The sequence below is a fragment of the Hippopotamus amphibius genome, chromosome 1, assembly GCF_030028045.1.
Source record: "Hippopotamus amphibius kiboko isolate mHipAmp2 chromosome 1, mHipAmp2.hap2, whole genome shotgun sequence".
Lineage (NCBI taxonomy): Eukaryota > Metazoa > Chordata > Mammalia > Artiodactyla > Hippopotamidae > Hippopotamus > Hippopotamus amphibius.
The window spans coordinates 235,609,065-235,636,045 of record NC_080186.1 but is presented as its reverse complement, the minus strand read 5'-3'; the positions used below and the strand labels follow the sequence as shown (position 1 = coordinate 235,636,045).

General features: G+C 41.2%; 2 protein-coding genes and 1 long non-coding RNA gene across 6 annotated transcripts in view; 2 read left to right on the top strand and 1 right to left on the bottom strand.

The window, feature by feature from the left end:
• The window catches only part of LOC130857900 (uncharacterized), a 44,981-nt gene extending 19,544 nt beyond the window's left edge, over nucleotides 1-25,437 (bottom strand). Inside the window, exons 1-4 of the long non-coding RNA XR_009054902.1 lie at nucleotides 25,299-25,437; nucleotides 23,351-23,398; nucleotides 12,180-12,487; nucleotides 11,283-11,343 (exon numbers count right to left, since the gene is read on the bottom strand). This is a non-coding gene — a long non-coding RNA (uncharacterized LOC130857900). The remainder of the gene's footprint in view (nucleotides 1-11,282; nucleotides 11,344-12,179; nucleotides 12,488-23,350; nucleotides 23,399-25,298) is intronic.
• Nucleotides 13,249-26,981, top strand: part of ITGA1 (integrin subunit alpha 1) — a 172,225-nt gene continuing 158,492 nt past the window's right edge. For all 4 annotated transcript variants that reach the window (XR_009054886.1, XR_009054885.1, XM_057743741.1 and 1 more), the window contains exon 1: nucleotides 13,249-13,939. Coding sequence is in view for 2 of the 4 variants with exons in the window: in XM_057743741.1 (XP_057599724.1) it covers nucleotides 13,879-13,939 (61 nt within the window). In the remaining 2 variants the exon portion in view is untranslated. The remainder of the gene's footprint in view (nucleotides 13,940-26,981) is intronic.
• PELO (pelota mRNA surveillance and ribosome rescue factor) lies at nucleotides 24,668-26,682 on the top strand. The gene is made up of 2 exons (XM_057743759.1): nucleotides 24,668-25,727; nucleotides 26,026-26,682. Exons 1-2 carry the CDS (start codon nucleotides 25,002-25,004, stop codon nucleotides 26,455-26,457), a joined length of 1,158 nt encoding a protein of 385 aa, XP_057599742.1. The 5' UTR covers nucleotides 24,668-25,001; the 3' UTR covers nucleotides 26,458-26,682.

Here is a 26,981-nt window from a genome sequence, read left to right as displayed (position 1 = left end):
TTTATAAATAAGGGTTGAAAAATTCTTAAAATGAGCAATTGGAGTTACAGACTACAGTTGCTTATTTGCTGGAATTGTATTTCCAGTATTTCTTCCTGTTTTCAATTTTAGGACATCTTACTTCATTAAGATAGTTATAAGCACAGACTCAATGACAAGGCTGAGAGCAAATGGAGAGCATTTCCCCATAATGCCTACTTTGCCCACGGCTTATGGTTGATCTCTAGAGCACTTTCTCACTGAATACACTCTATGCTTTTTGCTTTCTACTTCATGCAAGTACCTTAAAAGTTTGTGATCAACAGAGATGTTCGGGGTGAATTTTACATTGCCTACCACTTTGTTCTAATGAGTAGACACTACTGAATCAGTGCCTCAACCAAATAGGAAGCCAATCACCATCACTTAAACAAACAGTAATTATTCTGAAGAAGTCTGGCGGTTTGTTTTTCTGTTTCGTAATCATTGCCAGGATAGTGCTTCATGCTGTTCTCTGGAATTCTTACATGCATCAAGTTAAGTAATGAAAAAAAACCAAACAAACATATTTTTCACTTGTTCTGCATCTGTATATATAGCAGTCAAATTGCTACAGAATATTTTGGACCGCAACTTACAATCAAGTTTTTCTGCTGTAAAATCTCTACACATTACCAGAAAGCATAATAGTGAATCATAAAATCATAAAAGTGAATCACTGATTATTCCTGATATGTTAGTGTAGACACTTGGCCTAATCTGTTTTATCAAAAGGTAAAGAAGAATCCATTTTTCATTAATCCTACTACTGTGCTTGTAAACTAGGCCTTTGGGTATCTACTCATCCACTGTGGTTTATTAGCAGGGCATTATTTTTTAATAGCTTTATTGAAATAACATAAAATTAACCCTTCTAAAGTGTACAGTTCCAGTGGTTCCTAGTATATTCACCAAGTTGTGCAACCATATCTTCTATCTAATTGTAGAACATTTTTATCATTCTAAAGAGGAATTCCCTTACTTATTAGCAGTCATTCCTGATTCCTTCCTCCCTCCAGCCCCTGGAAACCACTTTCTTTCTTTATGGATTTGTCTGTTCTGGACATTTCATATAAATAGACTCACACAATATGTGGCCTTTTGTGTCTGGTTTATTCCACTTAGCATGTTGCCAAGGTTCACCCACGTTGAAGCATATATTAGTATTCCTTTTCATGGCTGAGCAATATCATAATATTTATCCACATTTTATTTATCCATTTATCAACTGATGGACATTTGGGTTATTACCATTCTTTGGTTATTCCAAATAACGCGACTATGAACAATTGTGTATAAGTTTTTGTGTGGCTGTTTTCAACTCTCTTGGGTATTCCTAAACTGGCTGCACCATTTTGCAATCTATGAGAATGTTAATTTTTCCATATTCTTGGCAACACTTGTTATTGTCATAGCCATCCTAGTGCCTGTGAAGTACTATCTCACTGCGGTTTTGATTTGAATTTCCCAATAACTAATGATGCCTAGCATCTTTTCACATGCTTATTGGTTATATCTGTCTCTTCTTTATAGAAATGTGCATTTATAGCCTTCATCCTTTTTTTAATTGGGTTATTTGTTGGATTTTTTAAATTGAGTGGTAAGAATTCTTTATGTATTCTGGGTACTAGACCCTTATCAGATTTATGATTTTTAAATATTTTCTCCCATCATGTAGGTTGTCTTTTTTACATTCTTGATGATTTCACTTGAAGCACTAAAGTTTTACATTTTAATAAAGTCCAATTTATCTATTTTTTCTTTTATTACTTGTGCTTTTAGTGTTGTGTCTAAGAAACTTTTGCCTAATTCAAGGTCATGAAGATTTGCTAGTACATTTCTACAAAATGTTCTATAGTTTTAGCTCTTACATTTAGGTTTCTGACCCATTTTGAGTTAATTTTTGTGTATGGTGTAAGGAAACTTCCTTTATTTCCCCATTACTGTCTCCTGTTTTGTTAAATAGATATTTTTATAGTATACCATAGTAATTCTCTTGTTATTTCTCTTACATATTTTTTAGTTATTTTCTTCATGTTATCCTGGGCATTACAATCAACATCTTAATTTAAAACAATCTAGTTGGAATGAATTTCAAGAGTATACAAAAACTTTGCTCCAATGTAGCTCCATTCCTTCCCCTTCTTTTGTACTACTATTGTTATACAAATTACAGCTTATTAATTGCAAGCTCATCAACACAGTTTTTAAAACTATTGTTCTACAGAGTTACCTTTAAATATATTAAAAGAAAAGAAACAAAATGCATTTGTATTGTCTTCCACAGTTACAAATGTAATTACCCTTACTGGCGTTCTTCATTTCTTCATGTAAATTCGAGTTGCTGTCTAGTGTCTTCATGTAAAATGAAGGACTCCTTTAGTATTACTTGTGGGGCAGGTCTGCTAGCAATGACTGCTCTCAGCATTTCTGTATTGGGGAATATCTAAATTTCTCTATCTTGTTTGAAGGACAGTTTTGCTTGACATGGTTAACAGCCTTTTTCTTTCAGAAATTTGAAAATGTCATCCTACTGTATTCTAACCTTTATGATTTCTGAAGTCGGTAATCTCATTAAGAATCCCTTGTATATGATGCATACAGTAAGTCCCCTATATATGAATCTTCAAGTTGTGAACTTTCAAAGATGCAAACATGCATTCACATGTCCAATTATGTAAGTTAGTTCAAGTGTCTGGCATACATTGTCACCTGCCTGCATCCTCTACAAGTGGTTGTATACTTTACTGTGCAGTACTGCACAGAGTACAGTAGTACAGGATCTTTATTTCAAGCCCAGGATGTCTGGAAGCAAGTGTAAAAGCAGCCATGATGTAGCTGGTACTGCTAAGAAGCTCCAAGCGATAACGCTGGAAACAAAAGTGGAAATAATTGAGAGAGTGGGGCGAGGCAAAAAGGCGGTAGACGTGGCTTGTTCTTATAATGAATCATTCAACCATCGGCACAATTCTAAAGAACAAGGACAAGATCACAGAACATGTGAAGCCTGCTGTGCCCATGATGTCGACAGTAATGTCAAAGAAGCATGAAAAAGTGATGGAGGAGATGGAGACACCTATCAGTGTGTGGATGCAGGATCCGCATCAGCATCAAGTCCCGCTCAGCTTAATGCTGGTTTAAGAGAAAGCTAAAAGCCTTTATGCAGACTTGAGAAGCAACATGGTGAAGAATCAGAGGCAGCATCTTCAAATGCCAGCCATGACTAGCTTCATTGGTTCAAGGCTAGAGCCAGCCTTCACAACACAAAAGTAAGTGGCGAGGCAGTGAATGAAGATAGGGTAACTGCCTGGGAATTTCCTGAAACGTTTTGAGAAATTATTGATGAAAGCATGTATTTACCCAGGCAGATTTTTAATGTGGATGAGACAAGACTGTACTGAGAGGATGGCAGACCGAAGTTACATCAGCAAGGAGGAAAAGTTGATGCCAGGCTATAAAGCAGCAAAGGACAGGTTAACTCTGTTGTTTGGTGGCAATGCTTCTGGTGATATGAAGCTGAAGCCTCTCTTAGTTTATCATTCAGAGAACCATAGCCAAGGAAGCTGTGTGGAACAGTAACCCCAAAGCCTGGGTTACATAGGCCATTTTCCAGGACTGGTTTTTCCACCACTTTTTTCCAGCAGCAGAGAAATATTGCTTGGAGAAGGACATCCCATTCAACACTCTTTTGCTCCTGGACAGTGCTCCCGGCCACCCCCATTCATGGATAACTTTCATCCCAACATCAAAGTAGCACATCTGCTACTGAATATACATGGCTCATCCAACCTATGGACCAGGGAGTTACAGCGATGTTTAAGAAATATTATTTATGTCACACTTTTTGTCAGGCAGTAAGGGCGAGTGATGAATCAGAAACAACCTTGCAACAATTTTGGAAGGACTACAACATCTACAAGGCCATAAAAATCATTGACTTTGCTTGTCGTGCGGTTACGGCCATCACCATCTATGGGGTTTGGCAGAACCTTTGCCTGCAGTTTGTTCACAATTTTCGTGGATTTGAGAAGGTGGATGAGGAGTCCAAAGAGGTCTTCAGCAACTCAGTGACCCTCAGAGAGAAGCTGGAGCTAGATCTGCAAGAGGACAACTTCACTGAACTCCCTGCTGTGCAAAATGAGGAGGTTACTAATGAAGACCTGATGGAATTGGAGGCCCAGAGAAAAGACAAAGAGAGACAAGAGGAAGAAGAAGTAACTGAAGAACTGAAGAGATTCACGATGCAGGAAATGGCCAGGGGATTTTCTTTATTTGAGGAGGCACTGTTAGGTCTTGAGGCACAAGACCCACATGTAAAACGGTACATGAAAGTTGCAACACCTGTTCAGGATGTAATCCAGTGCTATCACATCATCTACGACAAGAAAAAAAGAGCTACTACCCAGACATCACCGGACCGTTTTTTCAAGAGGGTGATAGAATTGAATCCAGCAAGGAACCAGAACCTGTGCCATCCACGTCAGGCGTGAGTGGAATTGCAGCTGGCCCTCCGTCTCCTACTGCTGACGATCCTGCAGCTCGACCATCCCCCACCTCCTCTCCCTCCTCCAGTCGGTAACCCTTCTTGCCCGCTCACTCGATGCCAGCCCCCGTGTACCAGCTGTTGTACTGTACTGCTGTACTTTTCAAGGTACCGTCCTGTAAGATTAAAAATGTTTATTTTTTGTGTATTTTTTTAACGTATTATCTGTGTGAAAAAGATAATAAACCTATTACAGTACAGTACTACATAGCCGATTGTGCTAGTTGGGTACCTAGACTAACTCTGTGGGACTTATGAACAAATTGGACTTAGGAACGTGCTCTCAGAAAAGAACTTGTTCGTATGCATGGGACTGACTGCACTTTTATCTTACTGCTTTCGCTTCCTGTGGCACTGAACAGTTCAACCATGATGAATCAATGTGTAGATCTCTTTGGATTTTTTCCTAGTTTGATTATGTTTTTGAACATGAATATTAATATTCTTCACCAAATGTAGAAAGTGTTCAGGCATTATTTCTTCAAATATGCTTTCTGGCCTCTCTTCTTGGTCTCCTCCCTCTGGGACTTCCATCATGAGTATGTTGGCACACTTGATGGTGCCCCTCAAGTCTCGGAGGCTCTATTTATTTTTCTTTATATTTGTTGTAGTTGTTCTGTTCCTTAGACCAGATAATCTCTTTAAGTTCACTGGTTCTTTCTTCTGCCAGTTCAAATCTGCTATTGAGCTCTTTTAGTGAATGTTTTATTTCAGCTATTATACTTTTCAACTTCACAATTCCTAATTTTTAATAATATCTATCCTTTATCGATCTTCTATATTGAATGAGACATCATTCTCACACTTTCATTTAATTCTTTAGATATGGTTTCTTTGATTCTTTGAACACATTTTATAGCTGATTTAAAGTTGTTTTCCAGTAAGTCCAACATTTAGGATTCCTAAGGGATGCTTTCTATTGCTGCTTTTTTCCTGCGTTTATGTGTCCTTTTTGGTTGAAACTGGACATGTAAAAAATTATAATACAGCAGTTCTGAAAACTGCTTCCCTTTCTAGGGTCTGTTGTTGTGTTGTCCGTTGTTATTGCTGCTGCTGCTGCTGCTGCTGCTGTGTGTGTGTATTTGTTGAGTGACTTTCCTACATGAATTCTGTAAAGTTTTTGTTTTTTATGGCTACTGAAGTCTCAGCTGGGTTAGCTTAATACTCACTTAATGATTAACTAGAGATTTCTGTTTATTACCTTGAAACATCAAGTCTCCCAGCCTTTGTTGAAGGGCCCTCTCTGCATGTTAGGGTGCATCTTCAATGCTCCACCAGGCAGTTCACAATTCTGCCTTAGCCTTCGCATCCTGATTGAACAGATTCAAGGTCAGCCAGAAGCGAGAGATGAGAGTCTTCTCAGGTCTTTCCAGAGCACACACATAGCCTGCACACGCACATGTCCCATATTCTCAGAACTGTGTAGAACTTTTTCAAAGTGCCCTATGAACATCTTATTCTCTAGTTTTTTCTTTTGCATTTCCATCGGCCTCTTGTCAGCCCTGACTGGTATCGCTGCTTCAGGCCACCACAGTGTGAAACAATGGTCAATGACTTTTTTTAACAAATGCCCCGTAATATGGTTACTTGAGCTAGCTCTGAATCGGGCCAAATAAAGACAAATCTTGAGAACGAGGCTTTTCAGGAAACTGTCATTCAGGACGAATATTGATGGTAATGATTCTCTTGGGTTAGGGATTTTGGAGAGGTCCAAACCTGTTCTGCCATGTACAGTGGCTGCTAGACTGCCAATTTTCAGTTACTCTAGTTGTGAGGCCATTTGTTCTCAGGGCACCACAGAGCTGGGAGGAATGGGATGGAAACATAGAAAATTAACATGCCACAGAGTTTGCTGTTTGTTTAAGTTTCAGTTGTCTTTCTTAATTTTCAAAAATATTTTGCAACTCTTTAATTCCAGAGTGCTGAATAAGTTGATTTCGATCATTTTTGCCAATGTTCTCATGGCCTTTATGGAGGAGCAGAATCTTGGAGATACTCTACAATTCCAGAAATACTCCTCCCCTCTTGTTTTAATATTGCACAAATATGCTTATTACTATAGTTCACACAAGATGAGTTTTCCATTAAGGTATTTTCATGGAATAAAAATACCATTTGTACTCAGAAGAGTTAACTGTGATCACCACAAAGGAGAAAATTCTGATTCACTTTCCCTAACTTCTAGCAATATAAAATACAACAATCTCAAAACTAAGTATTATGGAGATGATGAGGAAAAGCTAAATATTGTTCCTCAAGGTAGACTGGATTTGTATCAAAAGATTTTATTCTACTTGTGTTTGTGTGTTTTGGGCAGGGTAGTTATTGCCAAAATTAGTTATAAGAGTGTAAGCAATTAATATTCTTTGTAGTCATTCTAGGCTGAGTTTCCCTGCCTCAGGATCCACCAGTTCCTCTGCATTCTTATATCCTTGATAACTCTTTTTTCATCCAAGGAGTTCAACAACTTTCTGTAGATCTCATGAAAAGGAAAACTCATTCTTTTGGTCATCTATTCTTCCATTTTTCTTTTCTTCTCAGCAAGCATTAAATTTAAAAAATTTTAAAAATTCATCCCCAGGAAAAAATAAAAGAGAAGAAAACACTGAATTACTTCTCTGTACATTGGGGGCTTGAGAGAGAAATTTAGTCTCATAAAAATGGTTTTTCGTATGCCTCATTTCTGTGACTATGAAATTCTTTCCTGCAAGATACATACATATTTGTTTAATTAATCTTATCATTAGTAAGGCTTTACTAATACACTTAATCTTACAATTATTTGTCCTATTACTTTTTATGGCTCAGATACATTTAGCCATAACTCCACAATAGGTACTGTAAACTCTTCTCTTGTGCCTTTGCAGCACATCTGGGCTCACATGAAAGAAAACCAAGGGCAGATCCTGGTATTCATGGCCTTAGTTTTGAATTCTCTAAGCCTTCTGGTTCCAACCTCACTCCGCAATGCTTCTGTCTCCATTGCCTACTCACACTTGGCTGCTCCTTCCTGCTTTACCCTGGCAACGTTAGTGGCTCTTAACTCCCAATCTCTGGCTCCATCCTCTTGGCTGCCCATAGTTTCCTTTCCTGGAGGGGAATCAACCAGTCATGGCTGTCTTTCATGAAAAGCCCTGCACCTCCTCTTTCAGTGCAGGGCCTTTAAAAGTGGTCCTCACCTCCATGGAACGAAGACTTGGATAATTTAGAGTCCATGGCTGCCTTCATTCCACTGATCTACGTCGGGATCAAAAAGATTCAAATATCCAATATTGGGAGTATATCTTTATAATGTTTACATTAGTAATATGGTGCCCCACTGGAATATTTAAAACTTCTTTTAGGCATCATGATAAGTGGCTTCATTTTCATCTTCTTCAAACTTTAAAAGAACCACCAAATATTATTCTTCTACACTATCCCTATGGTTTTGTCAGACAAATGTCCAGTCTTCCACCTTTATCCTAGTAGCACATGTAATTGTATTTATTGATAATAAATAATAATAAATTTCCTTAAAGAAGGCACTGCATAAAAATTCAGTGGATAGAAGTTTCACAGTGTGCTTCATGACTTTAATATATTTCATCTCCTTTAATATATTTCAAAATTAGATCAAATGAAGCTATTTCAGGAAACAAATAAGAGGAGTAAATAAAAACAGAGTGAAAAACATGTTTCAATATGTAACTCAGAACTATGAAAATATTCTATGCTTTATAAGAGGGCCAAATTCCTTGGCATCCTTCCAAGATTCTTTCCCATCTGGTCACAACTTCACTTGCCTTACCTAACTTTCATTCCATTCTGTTCATCCATTTCATGCTGCCTGTGTCGAGAACGCCCATTACCCGTCCTGCATCTATGAAACCTCTGCCCACTTCCTGCAAGGCTAAACTCCAGCGCCACCATCTCTGTGAAACTCTGTCTTTTTCCTCCTGTTGCCTTTAACCTCTATTCTAGGGTTCATCAGATGCAATTAGAAATATCATTCTATGCATATATTTAGGTAGCTTGTGAATCTTCTTAAGGATAGGGCCATGCAATTCAACGTCTCTGAATCTGCAGGACCTAGAAGACGACCAGCTGCACAGAAGCAATTCCGTAAATGTGTGAATGAATGCATTACACGAAGGCAGATGTTTGCAGGTAATAAAAATGACTGTCTCAGCATAGATTATGGTCTAGTAAAGTGGAAGAAAATAGCCACAAAATTTTTTAAATAATCTATTTAAGTGTTATTATTTCACAGCCAAATAATAGACTCTCTTTCTCTTGATATATTTATTTTTATATTATATATATCTAGTGACCCAGTCCTAGTATAAGAAATATGTATCTTCTTGGTTTGATTACTAACTAATCACTTATTTGCTACAATCCTGGGATTTTAGAGCCCATCTACTTGATTTAACTTCTCAGAAACAGGTTAATAATTAAATCAAGGAAAAATAATTAAATCAAGTTGCTCAAATAATTCTAGAATTGCCTAATATCTTAAAATATAATTAACTCACACTTCAAATCAAGGGATGCAGTAACACAGCTACAATGTTACTGCTCACAAGTGCTGGCTCTTCTGAGTCAGAGAGTGCCACAAATTGAATATTCTTGCCAGGGTACCACCCTGGCACTCCCTCCCCCACTGCAGTCTTCCTGTCTCACACATGCTGAAGTCTGCCAAGAAGTTTCAGACAAGTTTCCTATAGTGTTAAGAACTGTCCCTCACAGGATTCTAAAGTCAGACTTTTTTTATAAGTACCCATTGCCCAAATGTCTTTGGACCAGGTTTCTGGCACAGACTTGTCCAGGAAATAGGGAGGGAGGAAAACCTATTTCATATTTTAAATGAAAAAACATTCACACAAGAACATTACACAGTAACAATAATAACACAAAAGGCTGATTGGTGTTGAAGTTCAAGCCCCACATCCTTGTCATCATAAATATGACTTTATTTTGGTCACAGAAGAGGCAACCATGGGTTCTTAAGTTGAAATAGTAACAATTAATATGGTAATTCTACAAGACTGCTTAATTTAATAGGCTTAAAATGAAATACATCAATGTTAGAACTGAGGACGAAACTGCTTCTTTTCTGTTCCTAGTTACAAGTGAAAGAAATTAATGGACAGCAGATTTTCAGTAGAAAAACAACTGTTCTACCAAGTTTTGCCTCTGCAGAACATCACCCTGGAGTCTGATGCATAGCAGGAACTCAAAAATCACTGAGTCAGAGTTAGGGCCCATATGGCTTAGCCCTGTGAGTTAGTATCACTGTCTTCGAGTGCATTACCCTGAATACATACATAGTAAAATTTTAAAATCTGAATTGTCATGAAATCTTTGTAAAAACAGAAGCAGTTCTAGACAATACCGCCCACCCCTAAGTCCTCAGAGCCAAAGAGGGAGAATGAAAGCACACTTTGAGGCTACCTTAAAATGTATTTGAAACCTCACATTTAACTTTTCAAAACACATCATTTTGCATTTTTGTTATGAAAACGTTATTTTAACATATAATAGTTTTTAAATTATTTATGATTGAGTAAAAGTGACACCACTCCTACCCAGATGTGGATACCTTATTTATGCTGTGGCATTGAAAATCCATGATTGTACTACCAGAGAAACCTGGTGTACCCCAGAAGCAGAACTCTAGACCCTCTTTCAGTCTCAACCCCTTAATGAAATTTTTCTTCTCATGTTAAAAAAATAATAATAATAATCTTTTGACAGCCAGCTAATTTGGAAAGGAAATCCTTGCTAATGTCACAAGGGATTCTGATGTCTTAATGTATACCCACTTTACAGGGATATCTTCAAGATAATTTCCTAATCCAAAGTAAATATTCTAAAGGTGAGGATTCTTGAAACAATAATAGGAGTTGATGGAAATGTTTTTAGCCAAACACTAGAGTTCCCTTCTGATGCCCATCCAAGTACATCACTTCCTATAGAGCCCACCATACAGAGGGCCCACCATATGTTTCCATCGTCTGTCTAATACCAGTTCTCCTACTACTGGGAAGAAGAATGATTCATTTCTATTAAGCATTTACTGTACTTTAATCTAGGCATTGTACTAAATGCTTTCTAAGCTTGTCTCATTTAATTTTCACAACAATCTTGAGAGAAAGGCAATATTTTCATCTCCGTTTTCCTTCAGAGAAAACTGAGGCTTAGACACACTAAGTAATTCTTCCCGAATCACACAGCTGCCACATGGTGGTTCCAGGACTTGAATCCACACAGTCTAACTCCAGAACCTACTGTAATCTTTCTCACTATATGAGATTAGCTCCAAGGAGAATACTTTGGAATGAAGTATCTGTTTCTCTTTTTGAGATTATTGGTCAGTAACCCCAATTACTTTTGCCTCATTTCCTAGACTCTACTTCCCAAATTCTAAATCAGTTCAGCCTCTAACCTCTTAGTGTACTTTTAATTTTCATCCATATTTCCAAACTCTAAGAGATCTGATCAAACTAGGTCTCACTTAAAACAGAAAAATATATAGTATAAACTCTAGAGCTTAACATTAGCCATCAAGTGACCTCATATAACTACTAGTTTGTGACCACAGCTTTTACCTTCTCTCAGCCTCAGTTCACTCAATGGCACGTCTTTCTGTTAGTCAGGATAAAACTGGTTAAGAAAATAGCTTTCCTGACATTGACTTGCGTTTAGATCTATTGAAATTCAGAAAATGAACACTTACTCTAAATTTACTTCTCCAGCAATAGCTGTTTTCTCAGTCTCTATATCTGCATTGATTTGACCTGAAAAAGATCAATACATCCAGCCATGAGATTCATAACACATACTGCAACTACCTTCAACCATACGCTGGGACTGGTGGTTATCACCATTAGGTCGTAAATCTTAGAGGAGATTTTTTAAATACTTAAACTCAAAGTATTTACTAACCCCCGCCCCCAAAGAAAGGTAAAGTTCCCAGCAATGACAGCCTTGATTATAAGTATGTTTTAGTCCTACTTTATTTCCGTATGATATAATTTTACAATATCTCTTTTCATTTTTTCTAATTCGGTACATTGCAATTTTCTGTAATTCCATGTTCATACACGGATGTGTATATATGTGTATATACACCTATATGCACACATACACACATATGTACACACACTATTATCTGTTTTTGAAAACAGAGCAATTTGGAGAAATATTTTGGGGGAAATATTTATTATGATTTTTTAATGTCTAAGTATAAATCAATCAGAATTTACTGATTATTGTGCAAAGCCCTTTGAGTCATACTGAGAAGCATAAGACGTAAGCGAAACTACAGACAGAGAGGTGAGATATACACAGGAAAGGCATTCCGTGGCAGAGCTCTCCCAGAAAGGGGAACAGCAGGAGGCAGGGTGATGATACCAAGTTAATGAAGATGGGAGAGAGACTGGAACGCCACACTGGGGTACTGAGAGCACTGAATGCAGGCAAAGGAGCCCAGGTAATGCCTAGTGAGACTGAGCTGTGGCCCAACACAATGCAATTTTTCTAGAGACTTATTTCTGCAATTTTGAAGACAGGACTAAGAAATGAAAATATGAGAACTGGAAACAGGAGGAAATAGGATTTTTAACATACTTACTAAATAGTGAATCACTTCAGATTCATAAATTAGAAGCGCAATTCCTTGGCGGACTGGTCCCTTGCTGAGATTTGATGGCCTTCAACCTTTCATTTCTGTCCACCCTACTTTTGACCTTCATGAAACTTTCTAAATTTTGTCTGCTCCAACTTTCAGCCCCTGCAATCTTCTATTTGGCAATCTAGTCCATCATCCTTGTGGGTTTCTCCCTGCCCTTCCCTCGGAGTCTCTGCACTGTGTCACCTGTGCTGTGTTCCAGGCAATGAGTCCTCCTTTGGGTGGCACTCTTGTCCTGACTAGCCCTAGTCCTGCCAGAGAGAAACATTCAATCAGTAAGTAGCTGAACCGAACTGAATCGAATCGAATGGAGGTGCACAGAATTGAGTCCCTCTATAAACACAAATCCACTCATCCACTCCTTCCCCTTCTTTGAAATTCTCAAAAGCACTAAAATAGTGCTGCTTTAAAAATAGCTAGTATTTGGTGAAGTAACATGTAGATGTGGCTCTTGACTCAAAGGATGTACAACTCACCAGACAAGGGAAGCACTGCAAACTCCTAAGTGGCCTAGGTCTCCCAAGGAGGGGGTCCAAGCCCCAGCATTTTGACCGGCCACCTTAACTACTCAATTCTCAGTTCCCTAGAGTAGGGGGAGCGAAGAAGGAGGGAGTAACATGCAATCTTACTTATAAAAGTCTGTAGCAACAAGAAATGAAACAGTGCCCTAAGTTCTTTATTAGGTTCAACTTCCAGTGCAGAAACATCCTAATTCAGATTAAACAAAATAGCCCACACGCATTCCATTTCTAACGAGATTGTTTTCCTCCCTTCCTTCCCCTCCCGCTTCCCTCTAGCATTTATCTCTTTCTTGTTTTCTCCCAGTCTCGGTTCTCCTTTCCTCTAGCTTTTCACACTCTTCCCAAAGAAAAGCCTCCCTGCGACCACGAAGCGCCACAAGGGAAGGAAACCCTCCAGGAGCAAAAGCCAAGCCCCCAGCGGGGCGTGTCGGGGGGCCGCGCCCACCCCCCTTAGAGTGAGAGGGCTGGACAGAGGAGCGCGAGTGCCCGCAGGAGAGGCACGGGGACAGCAGATGCGCTGGCTTTCACAGACGGGCTGGTCCCTTCTGCGCACTCGGACCCCGGGAAAGCAGCCTCCCCTTCAGGGTCGAGGAGCTCGGGACTTGGCAGGCGCCCTCCGTGCCTAGACCCGGGGGGAAGCGGGGGGTGCGAAGGCGGAGCCACCGGGCTGGCGACACCCCCCGAAGGTCCGGCCCTCGCCTGCCTTCCTGCTACCTTAGGGAGTTGGCGCGGGGCGCGGAATCACCCTCTCCATGAAAGGCAGATGTCCCTTTAAGGTCTGCTTCGCCGCCCGTGGACTTTAGCCTAAACAAGGCCCCGCGGAGCTGGCTTTATTTGTCCATGTCTCGGACGGAGCCTGGGAGGCTGCCAGTGGGGTTTCAGAGCCCGGGAGCGCGAGGGGGGCGGCGATGTGGCAATCCGTCTGGGATGCGAGCGGCGTGAGGCGCACTTAGAGGCGCTGCCGGGAAACACAGGAAACCGCGCCGGCTCGCGGGCGCCGGGGCCAGCGACCGAGCCCCCGCGCGCCGGGCAGAGGGGCCAGAGCGGCCAGAGCCCCGCGGCTCCCGCCGAGCCCTTGCCTGCGCGCCGGCGCGTCCCCGGGCGCCGCGGCCGCTGCGCCCATGGCCCCCCGGCGCCGCGCCGGCCCGGGGGTCGCGGCCGCCTGCTGCTGGATCCTCAGCGGTGAGTGCCCCTGCTCCCCGGCGAGCATCCCCCGCGCGCGCGAGTCGGGCGGCAAGCGGGGAGGGAGGCACGCAGAGCTCCGGCCCGGGGGGCAGACGCGGGCGCGGGTCCACGGGCGGGCGCTCGGGGTGGCCCGGGCAGGTTGCCGTCCAGAAGGCGGCTTCTCGGTCTGGGTTCTGACACCAATTACTACCTCCCATCCCAATGGTGGGCAGGCGCGCGGCTGAAAAGTTTACAAGGTGGAATTGGCTTTTCAAAGTAAAGTTTTTTTGACAATATACGTGGTATTTTAGGACTTTGCTGATGGCTTTGTTTTTTTGAGGGAGGTAACTAGCGGGCACCTGATTTATACGCAAAGTTCCTACCCTGAGGTTGCTCAAGAGAGCTATCAAGTACTCAAGATATTTTCTGCTACAAAACGGGGAAAGGGAAGAATGCAAGGCAAAATTGCCTCTTGTCTCGAAATGACGTTTCTATGTTAACATTCGGGAGAAGGAACCTATTGAAATTAAGGATGGAATAGTGAACTTTTACTTTGAAAGTATTACAGAGCAGACTAATTTTTAAATGCAAAATATAGTATTGTTACTTGTGCATAAATAGATATCTTTTAGGAGAGGCTTAAACACAGTGGAGATGCAAAGTTACGTTCAATTTAGAAAAAAAGTTGAATCATACTATTTTCTAAGATTTTCCAAATGATTAACCGATGGTCAGATCTTTTTTACCAGTTACTGACTGAGAGGGAAGAGTTGCTGGAGTGAAAGAAAGAGAAGGCAGACGGGGTGAAGCTTTGTGTGAAAAGGGCCTATAGTCCAAACAGCGGCAACTTCTGAACAGCTTTACAGCTGGTGAAGGTTGACCTTAGCCACTGTCACTACCCTTTACATGTGTTTCACCTATGACTCCTCTCCAACTCAAATTTTTTGAAGATTGTTTGCATTTTTGTTGTTGTTGTGTAAAAATATGGTTTACTAACTACTCAAGCTGTACCTTTTTCACTTTACTAAATAAGCAGTCACTAACGTAGAAAAGATCAAATGAGGTTTTACATCCTCTAAAAAGACAAGAACGAAACTTGAAAAAACTTGAAAATACATTCACATATATATATGAATGTAATTTGTTAAGTTCAACTCGTTTATTTCCCCATGGCTACAACAGCCACAAGTTGTATACCGTGGGTTTTCTGCAATTGTTGGGGGGAATAAACCTTGCTAAATCCAGGAAGGGACTTAAAGGAAAATAATGCATACACGTTTCTAAATTACATTTAATTCCCTTTTGTGTGTGTATATATATATGTATTATATCTATATCTATACACGTTATTCAATCATATTGGAATTTAGAGTTTAAATTGTAAAGCTGTTGGTTACCCTGTCAGTCAGCATGTTGTCAGCTTCCTTACAGACGTCTCATCAATTCACACAGTCCACAACGAATCGGGGGTTATCACCATACCCACCCATGCATAGTACTGTAGAACTCATCTTCTTGTCTTCAGTCTGAACTTAACCTCTAATTCATCTTCCTAATACATAATTTTCATTATACCTTAGTCTTTAGTCAAAAACCTTTGGTGGCTCTTTGTTATCTTTCAGATAAAATCCAAAATTCTCAACTGACCTTTCAGCGTCTGCCCTAATCCATCACCCTCTGTCTCCTACTACGCCTCTATCAATTTCCTGTTGCTGTTGTAACACACTGCCACAGATTTATTGGCTTAAAACAAGACAAATTTACTATCTTACAGTTACATGGGTCAGAAGTCGCACTGGGCTAGAATCAAGATGTCAGCAGGGCTGCATTTCTTCTGGAGGCTCCAGTGGAGAATCCACATCCTTGCCTTTTCCGGCTTCTAGAGGCCACCTGCACTCCTGGGCTTGTAGCTCCGCCCTCCATCTTCAAGGCCAGCAAAGTAGCATCTTCAGATCTTTCCCTGTGACTCTGCTTCAACATCACATCTCCTTCTCTGACTCTGACCCTATTTCCTTCCTCCTATTAAAATGCTAATTACACTGGGTTCACCTGAATAATCCGAGGATACTCTCCCCATCTCAAGATTCTTCATTTAATCATACCTGCCAAGTCCCTTCTGCCGTATAAGGTAATATTATTTGCAGGTTCCAGGGATTAGGAAGTGAAGATGTTTGAGAAACCATTATTGCGCCTACCAAAATCTCTGAACATAAACTGCTCATGACAGCCAGTCACATTTCCTTATTTCCCCCAATTCTCATGCTCATTTTGCTACTGCACAGATGATCCTGTTTTATGCATCTAGAAAAGCACTCCACCCTTCTTTCTTACCACCACCTGCCATCTAAACAAACTCTCTCCAGTCTTCAAAGGTGGGTTTACGTCACAACCACCACCTAATCAATAAACCATCCCAGGAAACTTTCCATTATATTTAGAACTGCCTTGTATTAGCTTTTCCCAACATTTAAAAATGATTCATCAAGAAAGATGCCCTTCTCTGTATATTGTTATTTTATATATGTCAAAGTCCCATCAAAAAAATTAGTGGCACATATAAAGGAATTAACTGAAGAAAATTAAATCAAGGGATGGTTTGCAGAAGCATATAAAGGAACTGACAAAAGATGGTTGGAGCACGTAGAACAAGCAATAGTAGAAAGAAACACCTGAAGCAACATGAGAAGAAAAGCCATTGCTATTTCTAGGCCTGAGAAGGTAGCAGTGTCAGCTTGGCTATGAACTCTGGCTATGGGAGGGGGACCACTGGATAGGAGCTGTGGCCATAAAAAAAAAGGAATGATGCTAGAGCCAAAGCTGAAGCCCAGCAGGGAGAAAGCAGGGGAAATGAATACCCCTCCTTTCCTTCCCACCCCTAATGCCTTGTCCAGACGTCCCATTGGCCATGTCCAAATGGCAGAATTCAACCTCCCAGGGGACAGAGGTCAAGACAAACAATAACAGAGAAAAACTAGCACAACTTACTGCTGAAAGGCACATTTTTTTTTGAGAATGTAGGTATGAGGCCCTGTGCCAAAAATTTTGCACATATTACATTTTAATCTTAAAAAAGAGGAAAATTCTGGAACTATTATCCTATTTTAGAGATGAAGAAACCAAAATACTAAGAGGCTAACTGGACGAAAGTCACACAGTTAGTAAATGGCAGTGCCTGTACTCAATTCAGATTTCTCGTGCTCTGAAATAATATACCAGGCTGTCTAAATGTAAGTCCATTTCCCTCTTGCTCAGCCCTCTAAATGTTAAATCCAAGTGTAACTGTCTAAAAGACTTCGATAAGGATCTAATTAATGATAAAGTGAGTCTGTTATTTCCATGACTTTTAGGTATATAGTGAAATTAGATGATGTCCCTCCCTACATTAATTATAACTCAAGACTACTATCTCTGGTTATTAAGAATACAAATATAGAATTATCCCTAATGGAGTTATATATCTCTCCTCCCTGGAAACATTTTAGTTAGCCTACAAGCAGGAGTCTGCTTTTCTGACATTTTTTACAGGCAAGATTTCCTATTCTAAAAGAAGTTCAGTGAGCTAATGGCTGGATATGGAAGGAAGTCAGCCATTTACCCATAACAAAGAAATGACCTCCATGACACACCATGGATTGTCAGGAACTACTGAAGATAGTGAAAATATTTAAGTCATTATGATGTCTGTAAAGACAGCAATAAGCTCATAGGACTTTTGTTTGCTTAAAAATAGGCAATGACAGTAGCAATAAAATATATATGCCAAACTAGTTTGCCTATTTTTCTTCCCTGCTGTCATAATGCTATTTTGACACATGAGCTCTTGGGCCACAACTTATAACTGTTGATCTTACTTCCTTAGATGGATGCTCCTCTGCCTGTGTCCCAACATCTCAACCCAACAAACTTCCTATTAGATGTAGAACTTGCTGAATTTTGACATGCCCCTTAAGTATTTCATAAGATAAAGGAGCTCATGTTTTAAATATATTCAGAAAACTGGGCTTCAAAATGCTATTCTTTACCTACACTGCTCTTCTGTTGTATGAAATACAAAATAGTATATCTGAATTCATGTTAAGAAACTGAGATGAAAGATATTTGGTATTGTTGTCACAATGCTAAAGTCAGAATACACTGCCTATTCAGAGTAGCCTGTGACTGGAGAATTGTATTCGCTCTCAAAGCAAGTACCGTAGAGTATCAGCAGATGTAAATGAGCTGAATATATTGTCATCCTCATGATTATTGAGCTTCTTTCAGATCCTCTATTGTGCCAGCAACTCTGAAGTCGCCAGGCCTTTGCATAAGCAATTACACTGCTACTGATCCTCAAGTCCCCATATGAATGTCATTTCCATGAACCCACTGGAGTAGACTGGACCCCCTCCCCCAGAGATCTGTATGCCCTTAGCACTTTTGCTTCTATAACATACCACATATTAAAATTAAACATCTAATTGTCTGTTTTCCCAGCACGCTGTATGCTCTGTGAGGGTAGGGTCTTAGTCCATTTATTATCCCTACCATCCATGAATAATAGGCACCTGAAAATTTGTTATTGAAGGTGTCACAAAAGAACAGACTACAGACAAACTCATAAAATACTTAAGGGGTCAGGTTCTCTCTTTTAATCATATCCCCACCTGGAATATTTCTATCTACCCATATTTATATCTAACTGAATGGAAGACACCATCAATTGAATAATGCACTGCTATTTTACGTACTATAAAGAAAAAAAAGAACTGCCAATCCAATTATAATTGCTAAACTATTAGACGCTTCCTAGTTTCAAGAGAGGTTGAAATGTGGGAAAATATACATCTGAAAATTACAATAAATAACATGCAATACATCTGCACGCAATTTTCTCTCACATTTCTTTGTATTTTTAAAAACTGCATCATAAGATTTCAGACCCACTCCTTCTAGATACAAAGATGTGAACATTGTCCCCCTTCTTAGTTCTCTTCCAGAGCCAAATTTCTATCTGATTCAGGGGATAATTGCTCCTCTGGCATCAGCAACCTCACCAGATCCCAAGAACAGAGCTTCCTCTGAATACTCTACCTTTAAAAGGAAGCTTCAGGAGAAAGGTGACAATAAAGTAATAAAAAATGTTCCAGGTCACAGTATCAATAACTCTAGTTTTGGCAAGCTCCAACATCTCTAATATTCTATCGTATTGGTGGTTAGAGCTAGGGCCATGTATATTTCAAGGGGGCCTGATTTTTACCTAACGTCTTCTATAACTTAAAAGGAAGATTAAAAAGTCAACTAAATCTTAAAAGCAGATTAAAATATATGCACTGGGTGGTATTAAGAATTCACTTTATGTGCAAAAACATTACTATTGCTTTATCCAAATGGTAGAGCTCTGTAAACAAAGTAAGTAAGAAATCTGAATTGAAAAATCATTATAAGTCAAATATTAGAAGGACTGAAGACGTGCTTTTTTTGTATGAACTATCTGAGATCTGAAATAAATGCAAATTCTTAAATTTAAATAGGACACCTAAATCAATCACATTAGAACCTCAAATGATTAAGATGAATGGTCTGCATGTTTTATTATACATCCTATACTCTTAATACAAATTACAAATGTACTTTCAAAATTTTCTTATTAACTATATACTTTTAGTTTGCCAAGTACTACAGTTTGAAAATGCATGGGTATTGACTAGTTCCTAAAATTACATATTTTATTGTAATATTTTTAATAAAATGATCCTGTGCTGCATAAAGATTCATACAAACAGGAAGACCCCCCCCCCCCCACACACACACACATTTTTGTTGATAAGATTATTTATTTGGTAGAAGGCTTTATATTGTTCTGTGACAACTGCAAGTAAGTATTTTTAATCACAGGAAATTTAGATAGTGAGTACAGCAAGTTCCTTAAAACAAAACAAACAAAAAAAAACCTTTCCCTTTTCCCTTTCACCATTTTGCGTGAATTAGCTGAATAATCCCCCCCGCCAACCACTAACTTTGCCTGTGGAGGTCACATAGGCATCTTTGTACAATCTAAGGTTAGCACATTCTCTCTAAATAAACTATTCCAATTATCACTAGATGTTTATAATCAGAGTCCTGGCTATTTACTCTATAAAGATCATTTTCCAAACCAAGTATAATAAAACTAATTGTCACCATACATCATATTGAAAAATTTTAAGACCTTTTCCTCATTAAGATGTGTTTAAAAATTCATCATTTTCTTATCCATGCATGAATATCTCAAAAAACTGAAACAGGTTTACAGAAACTTATCTTAAGAGTAATCGTCTTTTTAAATTGTTAATAACATTATAGAACAGAATGTGATTTCTTAATTTTAAGATGTCAGTGATAGACAAGTCAAAAACTCTGAATTAAAGGAGAACTAACAACTACTCATTCTTCTGTATAATTATGATAGTGTACCAGCTGTTGTGCTGGGTTCCAGGCACACAAAGACAAATAAAAGGTGGTGTCTGCCCTTAAGAAATTCAGAGTCTGAAAGAGGCAATAGATAAGCAAAGAAGCAATGAAGAGAGAAGCTCCTGAAGCAGAGAAAGAAAAATATTATGTTTGTGTTATTGGAAAGTAAGCTTTGCAAAAAATACAAGATGGATAAAAGAAAATTTATACAGCCCCAACTATGTAAGGGTCACTGTGCTAAGCGCAGGATATTCAAACAAGGGAGCCCATAAGCCCTGCTGCTGTCATACAAACCATTTCTAAGATATCATTGTAATAGCAAAAAAGGACTATAATCCAATTCGCCATGAGGTACATGAGCCACTTCATGCAGTAGGTTTCCCTGGAAAGGAGGTACTAGTATAAATAAATGCACCCAACAGATCATCCATCAGTCAACTCTCCTGAACCAGTTATTTTTCCCAGGCTGAATAATTATGATCACGTTAAAGTGAGCCCTTGCCCCATGCTTTGTCTGATCCACGTCTCTAGCTTCAAGCCAGGTATTCTTAGAGATTTACAATCATACCTTACATGTTTATAGAGTTCTACAATTTGCAAACTATCATTTTCTCATTAAAACCTCCTAAGGGATGCTGAATGAGAGAGGCAGACAAATAATCTTATTTATAATTTAGAGTGAAAAAGTTTAGGTTTACAGAGGTTAGAGGACTTACCTAAAGTTGCTAAAATCTAGCCAGAAAAGACCATAACTCAGGTCTGCTGACTCTTGACTTGCAAGCATTAAACTCAGTATCAGTCTTTTACCACTAAAGCGGGCCTTAGGAAGAATCAGATTCAAAATTGAAAATAAATGTGTCAGGGTGAGATTATGGGTACTGTTTTAATTTTTTAAAATTCTGTTGCAGGATAAGTTTTACAATTAAAATAATTTTAATTACTGAATTCAATTTCCTCAATTCTTAAGCAAAAGAAACTGAATTTCAAAGAGACTAAGTGGTGCCAAAAAAGTATAGTGAAACTTACTGAAAGGGTAAGAATTACAATCCAGGATACTTGACTTCCAGCCCAATTGTCTTTTGGATACACTGGAAGTATATCAAAAACAATAAACTGAAAACTATTGGAAGCAACAACACTGACTTTTTTTTTTCTGGAGTCATTACTATAAATAAAAGGTTACAGGAAAAATAGATATAATTAAAGTTACTGATATAAAGATTTCTATCTTCAAACAGCCAATAAATAAGTATAAAAATAGAATTTAAAGCAACATAGTTAAATCATATTTTTTCTCATAATTTTACTTATTTCTGTGAAGAATGAAAATACCCTATACTGCTATAATTACAGCACTACTATAACCACAGAAGTTTGAAAATAGGAGGAATTCCTCTGTAAACCAGGTGATGCATAGTTGATAACAATATCAGTGTCTTCAAAAGTATCTGTAATAATGTTAAACGTAGTTGCCACATTTTACATCTGATCCACTCAGGTCATCGTTCACATACCAGTGCCCAGTAGGTGCAAAGGGACTTGTCATGAGAGAGTGGAGGGATATAAGAATGAATCCATCCAGAGTTCAACAGGAAAGAAAAAATATGTACTCCAGTTCATAAAATGCATGGTTTCAACTCTGAGATAACATTTAAACTGATCCTTAAAGATACACAGGATGTACGAAAGCAGGGGTGAGAGAAAGTGACAGTTTAAAAAGAGAGAGCAGCATGAGCTAAGGCAGCAGAGTAGAAAGTCGGCAGGACGTGTGGGGAATAAAGACTACTCCCATAGACGAATTTAGGGGCTGTAAAGGGGCACATGGGAAATAAAGTTTGTAAAGCCATGTCCTGGATGCCTCAAGTGCCAGGGAACTTGGATTTTAATCAATAGGGAATGAGAACCCCAAATAACTCAAAAGTATAATGACTGATCTACAAAGACGAAGGTATGACACAAACTCTGGGAGAAAAACATCTGACCATTCAACAATAAGCTCAAGTTACTGAAAAAAAAAATTCTGTTACAGACATTTCAGACTAAACAGTAATTCTGTGAAATGTTTTGTAATATGTTCACTCATTGAAGCACATTTATATTTAAAAAGACAGCCCAAAGCAGTTTGCCTCATAATTTAAAAAAAAAAAAAAAAAGAAGAAACCACAGAATCTACAGTCTATGGGGGTTTAACCATAAATTTTCAATGTAGAAACATACGTGTGTATTTTTCTAAAGTAGAATATTAGATCTTTCTCAAAAATTACAATGGTGACCTAGGTTGAGCAGAAGGAAAATTATGTTGAAAAGAATATAAAGACTTTTTTTAAAGTAATAAAAGAACAAGGAAAGAACCTTCCTATGAAATGCCCTAGGTTTGATTCCTAAGGTGTGAGTGTTTAACTGGTAAAGGTGAGAGTTAGGGGGAAATGGCAGTGGGTCACAGCACACAAGCTGTTCGGCTGCAGAGATGATCTCAAACATCCATAACGTAGAACTGTGGTAGTGGGAAGAGAGAGGGTGGAGGTAAGCAGGCCTGGATTTGAAGGCTGGTTATGTGATCTTGAATACATTTCTTAACTTCCCTGCAATTCATTTTCTTCACCAATGTATAAGGATAACAAATATTTACCTTACAGGCAAGGACTAGAAAAAGCATAGGAAAGTACCTGGTGAATATTCAATAAGTGATAGCTCTTCAATAAAAACCTAACATTTATTAAGGTCCCTGTGTGCCTATCACTGTAATTCTGTGGTTTTTGATCCTTGGCAGATTTTCAAAAAGGGGATGATTACACTTAGAAAGGTGATCGAGGAGTATCTCAAAGCATCTCCTCCTTTCCCTCTCTGTCTCTCTCTCTTTCATACACACACACACACACACACACTCTCTCTCTCTCTCTCTCTCTCTATCTCTCTCACTCTGCCAGTTAAGAATTCCTCTAGTTTAACAAGCACCTTTTAAAAAGATACATGTCCTTTGGAGACACAAGTCATACTCACACTTTAGTGTGATCAGTTCCTTGCTCAGTGAAAAGTTGCTGGGTTCTCCTGGAAGTACAAGAAGGCAGTCCGAGTTAGGAACTTTGGGAGGGCACTCTATGATAGGAAGGTGGGGAAGGAAGGAGGTACAGAAAGAGAAGCCACAAAATAACGGTTCTGATTTGCACTAGAGCTTTGGAGGAGACCTATGTATCCCCTGACAATCTCTGAGGAAGTCCATTAAGATTTGAGTATGAAGGCTTGTGCCAACGTCAGATTGCTGTCTTTCATCCCTGACTCACCAGTTCAGGGTGGTAAGCTTCCCTTTCAATGCCATACCCGATAAGACAGGAAGGCGAGTGGGGAAGATGTGTGCCCTCTGCCCTCCAACCCATCTTAACTCTAAAGCAGACTTTGGTAGGCTTTCTCTATTCATTGGTCCTTTTAAGAGGCAATTCCCACTTATCAAACTCCCCCACTTGTCCTCCCCCCCCCCCCCCCCCAAAATGTTGTGACTTAAGGTTTTTCTTTCCAACGAATTCTGTAGCTGTTCAATCAGGGCCGGTCATAGCAGATCAGTCCTTCCCCACGCCCCCAGTCCTGAGCTCTCAGCTCAGCGTTGACCGCGCAGAAGCCGTGCTCCCCTACTGCGACCCAATTCCCCACCCTAAACGCTTCACAGGCTGCTGGTCTGCGGAAAGCCGAGTCGGCCGACCTTGGATTCTGGGATTCTCAGGACATCAGATCAAGCGACTGAGCGGTGCCCCCAGGGGTGACAGCCGCAGATGCTTTCTCCCCTCTCTGGAATCCGTGCTCTGACACCTGGGTGGCTCAGATCGTGCAGACTCGGCGCCCTAAGCGCAGAGAACGCAGCGCGCGCGACCCAGAGCCCAGGCGCACCGTCCGCCGTCGCTCTCAAGAAGCAGCTTCGGGACGGGCCAGCCCCGCAGAGCGTGCGGCGCCTGAGCGCGCAGCAGGCAGGGGCACAGCGGCGCGGGGCTGGGACTTTCGGGCCGGGGCTGCCCTTTCCAGAGCCCCTTCTGCTTGTCCACGAGTTTTGAAACGGGATTTGCCCAGAGGGAGAAGCTGTGGAGTGGCAACCGCACACAGCTGGAAAGATAGATACATCTGCCCTCACAAACTCCCCAGGTTCTTCACAGTCCGGGGTGGGAGAGAAAACGTAGGAAGTCCAAGCTCAGCGTCCATACCCAGGACTCGCCGCCGAAGCTTCCCTGCGCTCTCCTCAGGCGGCTCAGCCTCCGGGAACCCCCTCCCGGCTTCGTGCGCCTGCGCCAGCTGCGGCCCCGCCCCCTCCGGGGGACGTCAAACGTGCGCCGGGAGGCACGACGCGGGCTGCGCATGCGCCCTCCGTGCGTCAGCGTCTGCGGCCGGACGGCGGCCGGAAGCGCGGAGAGCCAGGGGTCCGCCGCGGCGTCTCCCGCGCCGGGTGGGCGCGGCGCGTCCCGAGACCACGGAAGGGACGGGCTAGCGTAAGTGCCCGCCCGCCCCCAGCCGCCAGAGTCGGAAGTGCGGTGCTTCCTGCCCGCCAGGCCGCTGCCGTGGGAGCCGGAGCGCGCCCCTCCCTGGCCGGGACGTCGCGGGCCCTCCCTCGCCCTTTCCCCGCGGGCACCCCCTCGCCCTCTCGCTCGGGCGGGGAGCCGCTGCCGAGGCCATGAAGCTCGTGAGGAAGGACATCGAGAAGGACAGCGCGGGCCAGGTGACCCTGGTCCCCGAGGAGCCCGAGGACATGTGGCACACCTACAACCTGGTGCAGGTGGGCGACAGCCTGCGCGCCTCCACCATCCGCAAGGTGCAGACCGAGTCGGCCACGGGCAGCGTGGGCAGCAACCGCGTGCGCACCACCCTCACGCTCTGCGTGCAGGCCATCGACTTCGACTCGCAGGCCTGCCAGCTGCGGGTCAGGGGCACCAACATCCAGGAGAACGAGTACGTCAAGATGGGGGCTTACCACACCATCGAGCTGGAGCCCAACCGCCAGTTCACGCTGGCCAAGAAGCAGTGGGACAGCGTGGTGCTGGAGCGCATCGAGCAAGCCTGCGACCCGGCCTGGAGCGCCGACGTGGCGGCCGTGGTCATGCAGGAAGGCCTCGCGCACATCTGCCTCGTCACTCCCAGCATGACCCTCACCCGGGCCAAGGTGGAGGTGAACATCCCCCGGAAGCGGAAGGGCAACTGCTCCCAGCACGACCGGGCCTTGGAGCGGTTCTACGAGCAGGTGGTGCAGGCCATCCAGCGCCACGTACACTTTGACGTCGTCAAGTGCGTGCTGGTGGCCAGCCCAGGATTTGTGAGGGAGCAGTTCTGCGACTACATGTTTCAACAGGCGGTGAAGACCGACAACAAAGTGCTGCTGGAAAACCGGTCCAAATTCCTCCAGGTAAAGCAGCCTCCCCCAGGGATAATTAAGAATGGGCAGAGGGGTTGGTGTAAGCTACTCCCAGAGTTTTAGAGCTAGGAAAAGTGCAAGAGGAGAGAGGTGTCACTTGACTGGGGTTGTCAGATAGTGAAATGAAGAGAGACCTTAGTTAAACAGCTAGCAAATTTGTGTAGTAAACTTCGCTTAAATTCTTAAACGTATAAAGCCTGACCAGTACTTTTGGCTTGAGGGCATGGTGGGCTGTTTAATGGGTGCTCTAAGAGATTCTTTTGTTTAACTTTTATAATTGTGATTCTAGGTACATGCCTCCTCTGGACACAAGTACTCCCTGAAAGAGGCCCTTTGTGACCCTACAGTAGCTAGCCGCCTTTCAGACACTAAAGCCGCTGGGGAAGTAAAAGCCTTGGATGACTTCTATAAAATGTTACAACATGAACCTGACCGAGCTTTTTATGGACTCAAGCAGGTGGAGAAGGCCAATGAGGCCATGGCAATTGACACATTGCTCATCAGCGATGAGCTCTTCAGGCACCAGGATGTAGCCACGCGGAGCCGGTACGTGCGGCTGGTGGACAGCGTGAAAGAGAACGCAGGCACTGTTAGGATATTCTCTAGTCTCCATGTGTCTGGGGAGCAGCTCAGCCAGTTGACTGGGATAGCGGCCATTCTTCGCTTCCCTGTCCCTGAACTCTCTGACCAAGAGGATGATTCTAGTTCTGAAGAAGATTAATGATTGGAACTAATAATTGAAACACTCTGTGTCTCACTCCTTCACTGTTAATTTTCTCAGCATCCTTGTGATGAAAGCTTCAGAAGTGGCACTTGTGATTCTTACAGGGATTTCTCATGCATTTGGTCATGCTGGGTGATTTGTGGTTGGCAAGGCATGTATTTAAAAAAAAATAAGACTGAACAATAAAAGGAAATAATCTCCATGTATTGCCATCTTTATTAACTGGGATAATTTTATTTTGGAAGTTCGAGTTATTTGCAGTACTTAGAAACATTTTGTACATTTAAAAAAAACACCTATATATTCTTTGGGATAGACCATAAAACCCCTACTGCATGCTTTGATGTAGTTTTCCTTAGGAAAAGCTTTTAAATATCTCATTATCCTCAGTTTACATTGTTTATGTTAATTTGGCATGGTGTTCTTACACTTTTTTTTTTTAATGATCCTTTTTCCCCCAATTTCCCCCACATTCCATTTTTTTAATTGTTAAATTTATTTGCTATTTTAAATGATAGCTA

Coding starts and splice junctions, on each gene's coding strand:
- PELO (XM_057743759.1), top strand. CDS start 25,002: ATGAAGCTCGTGAGGAAGGACATCGAGAAGGACAGCGCGGGCCAGGTG. Junction 25,728..26,025: donor ACCGGTCCAAATTCCTCCAG/GTAAAGCAGCCT, acceptor TTGTGATTCTAG/GTACATGCCTCCTCTGGACA.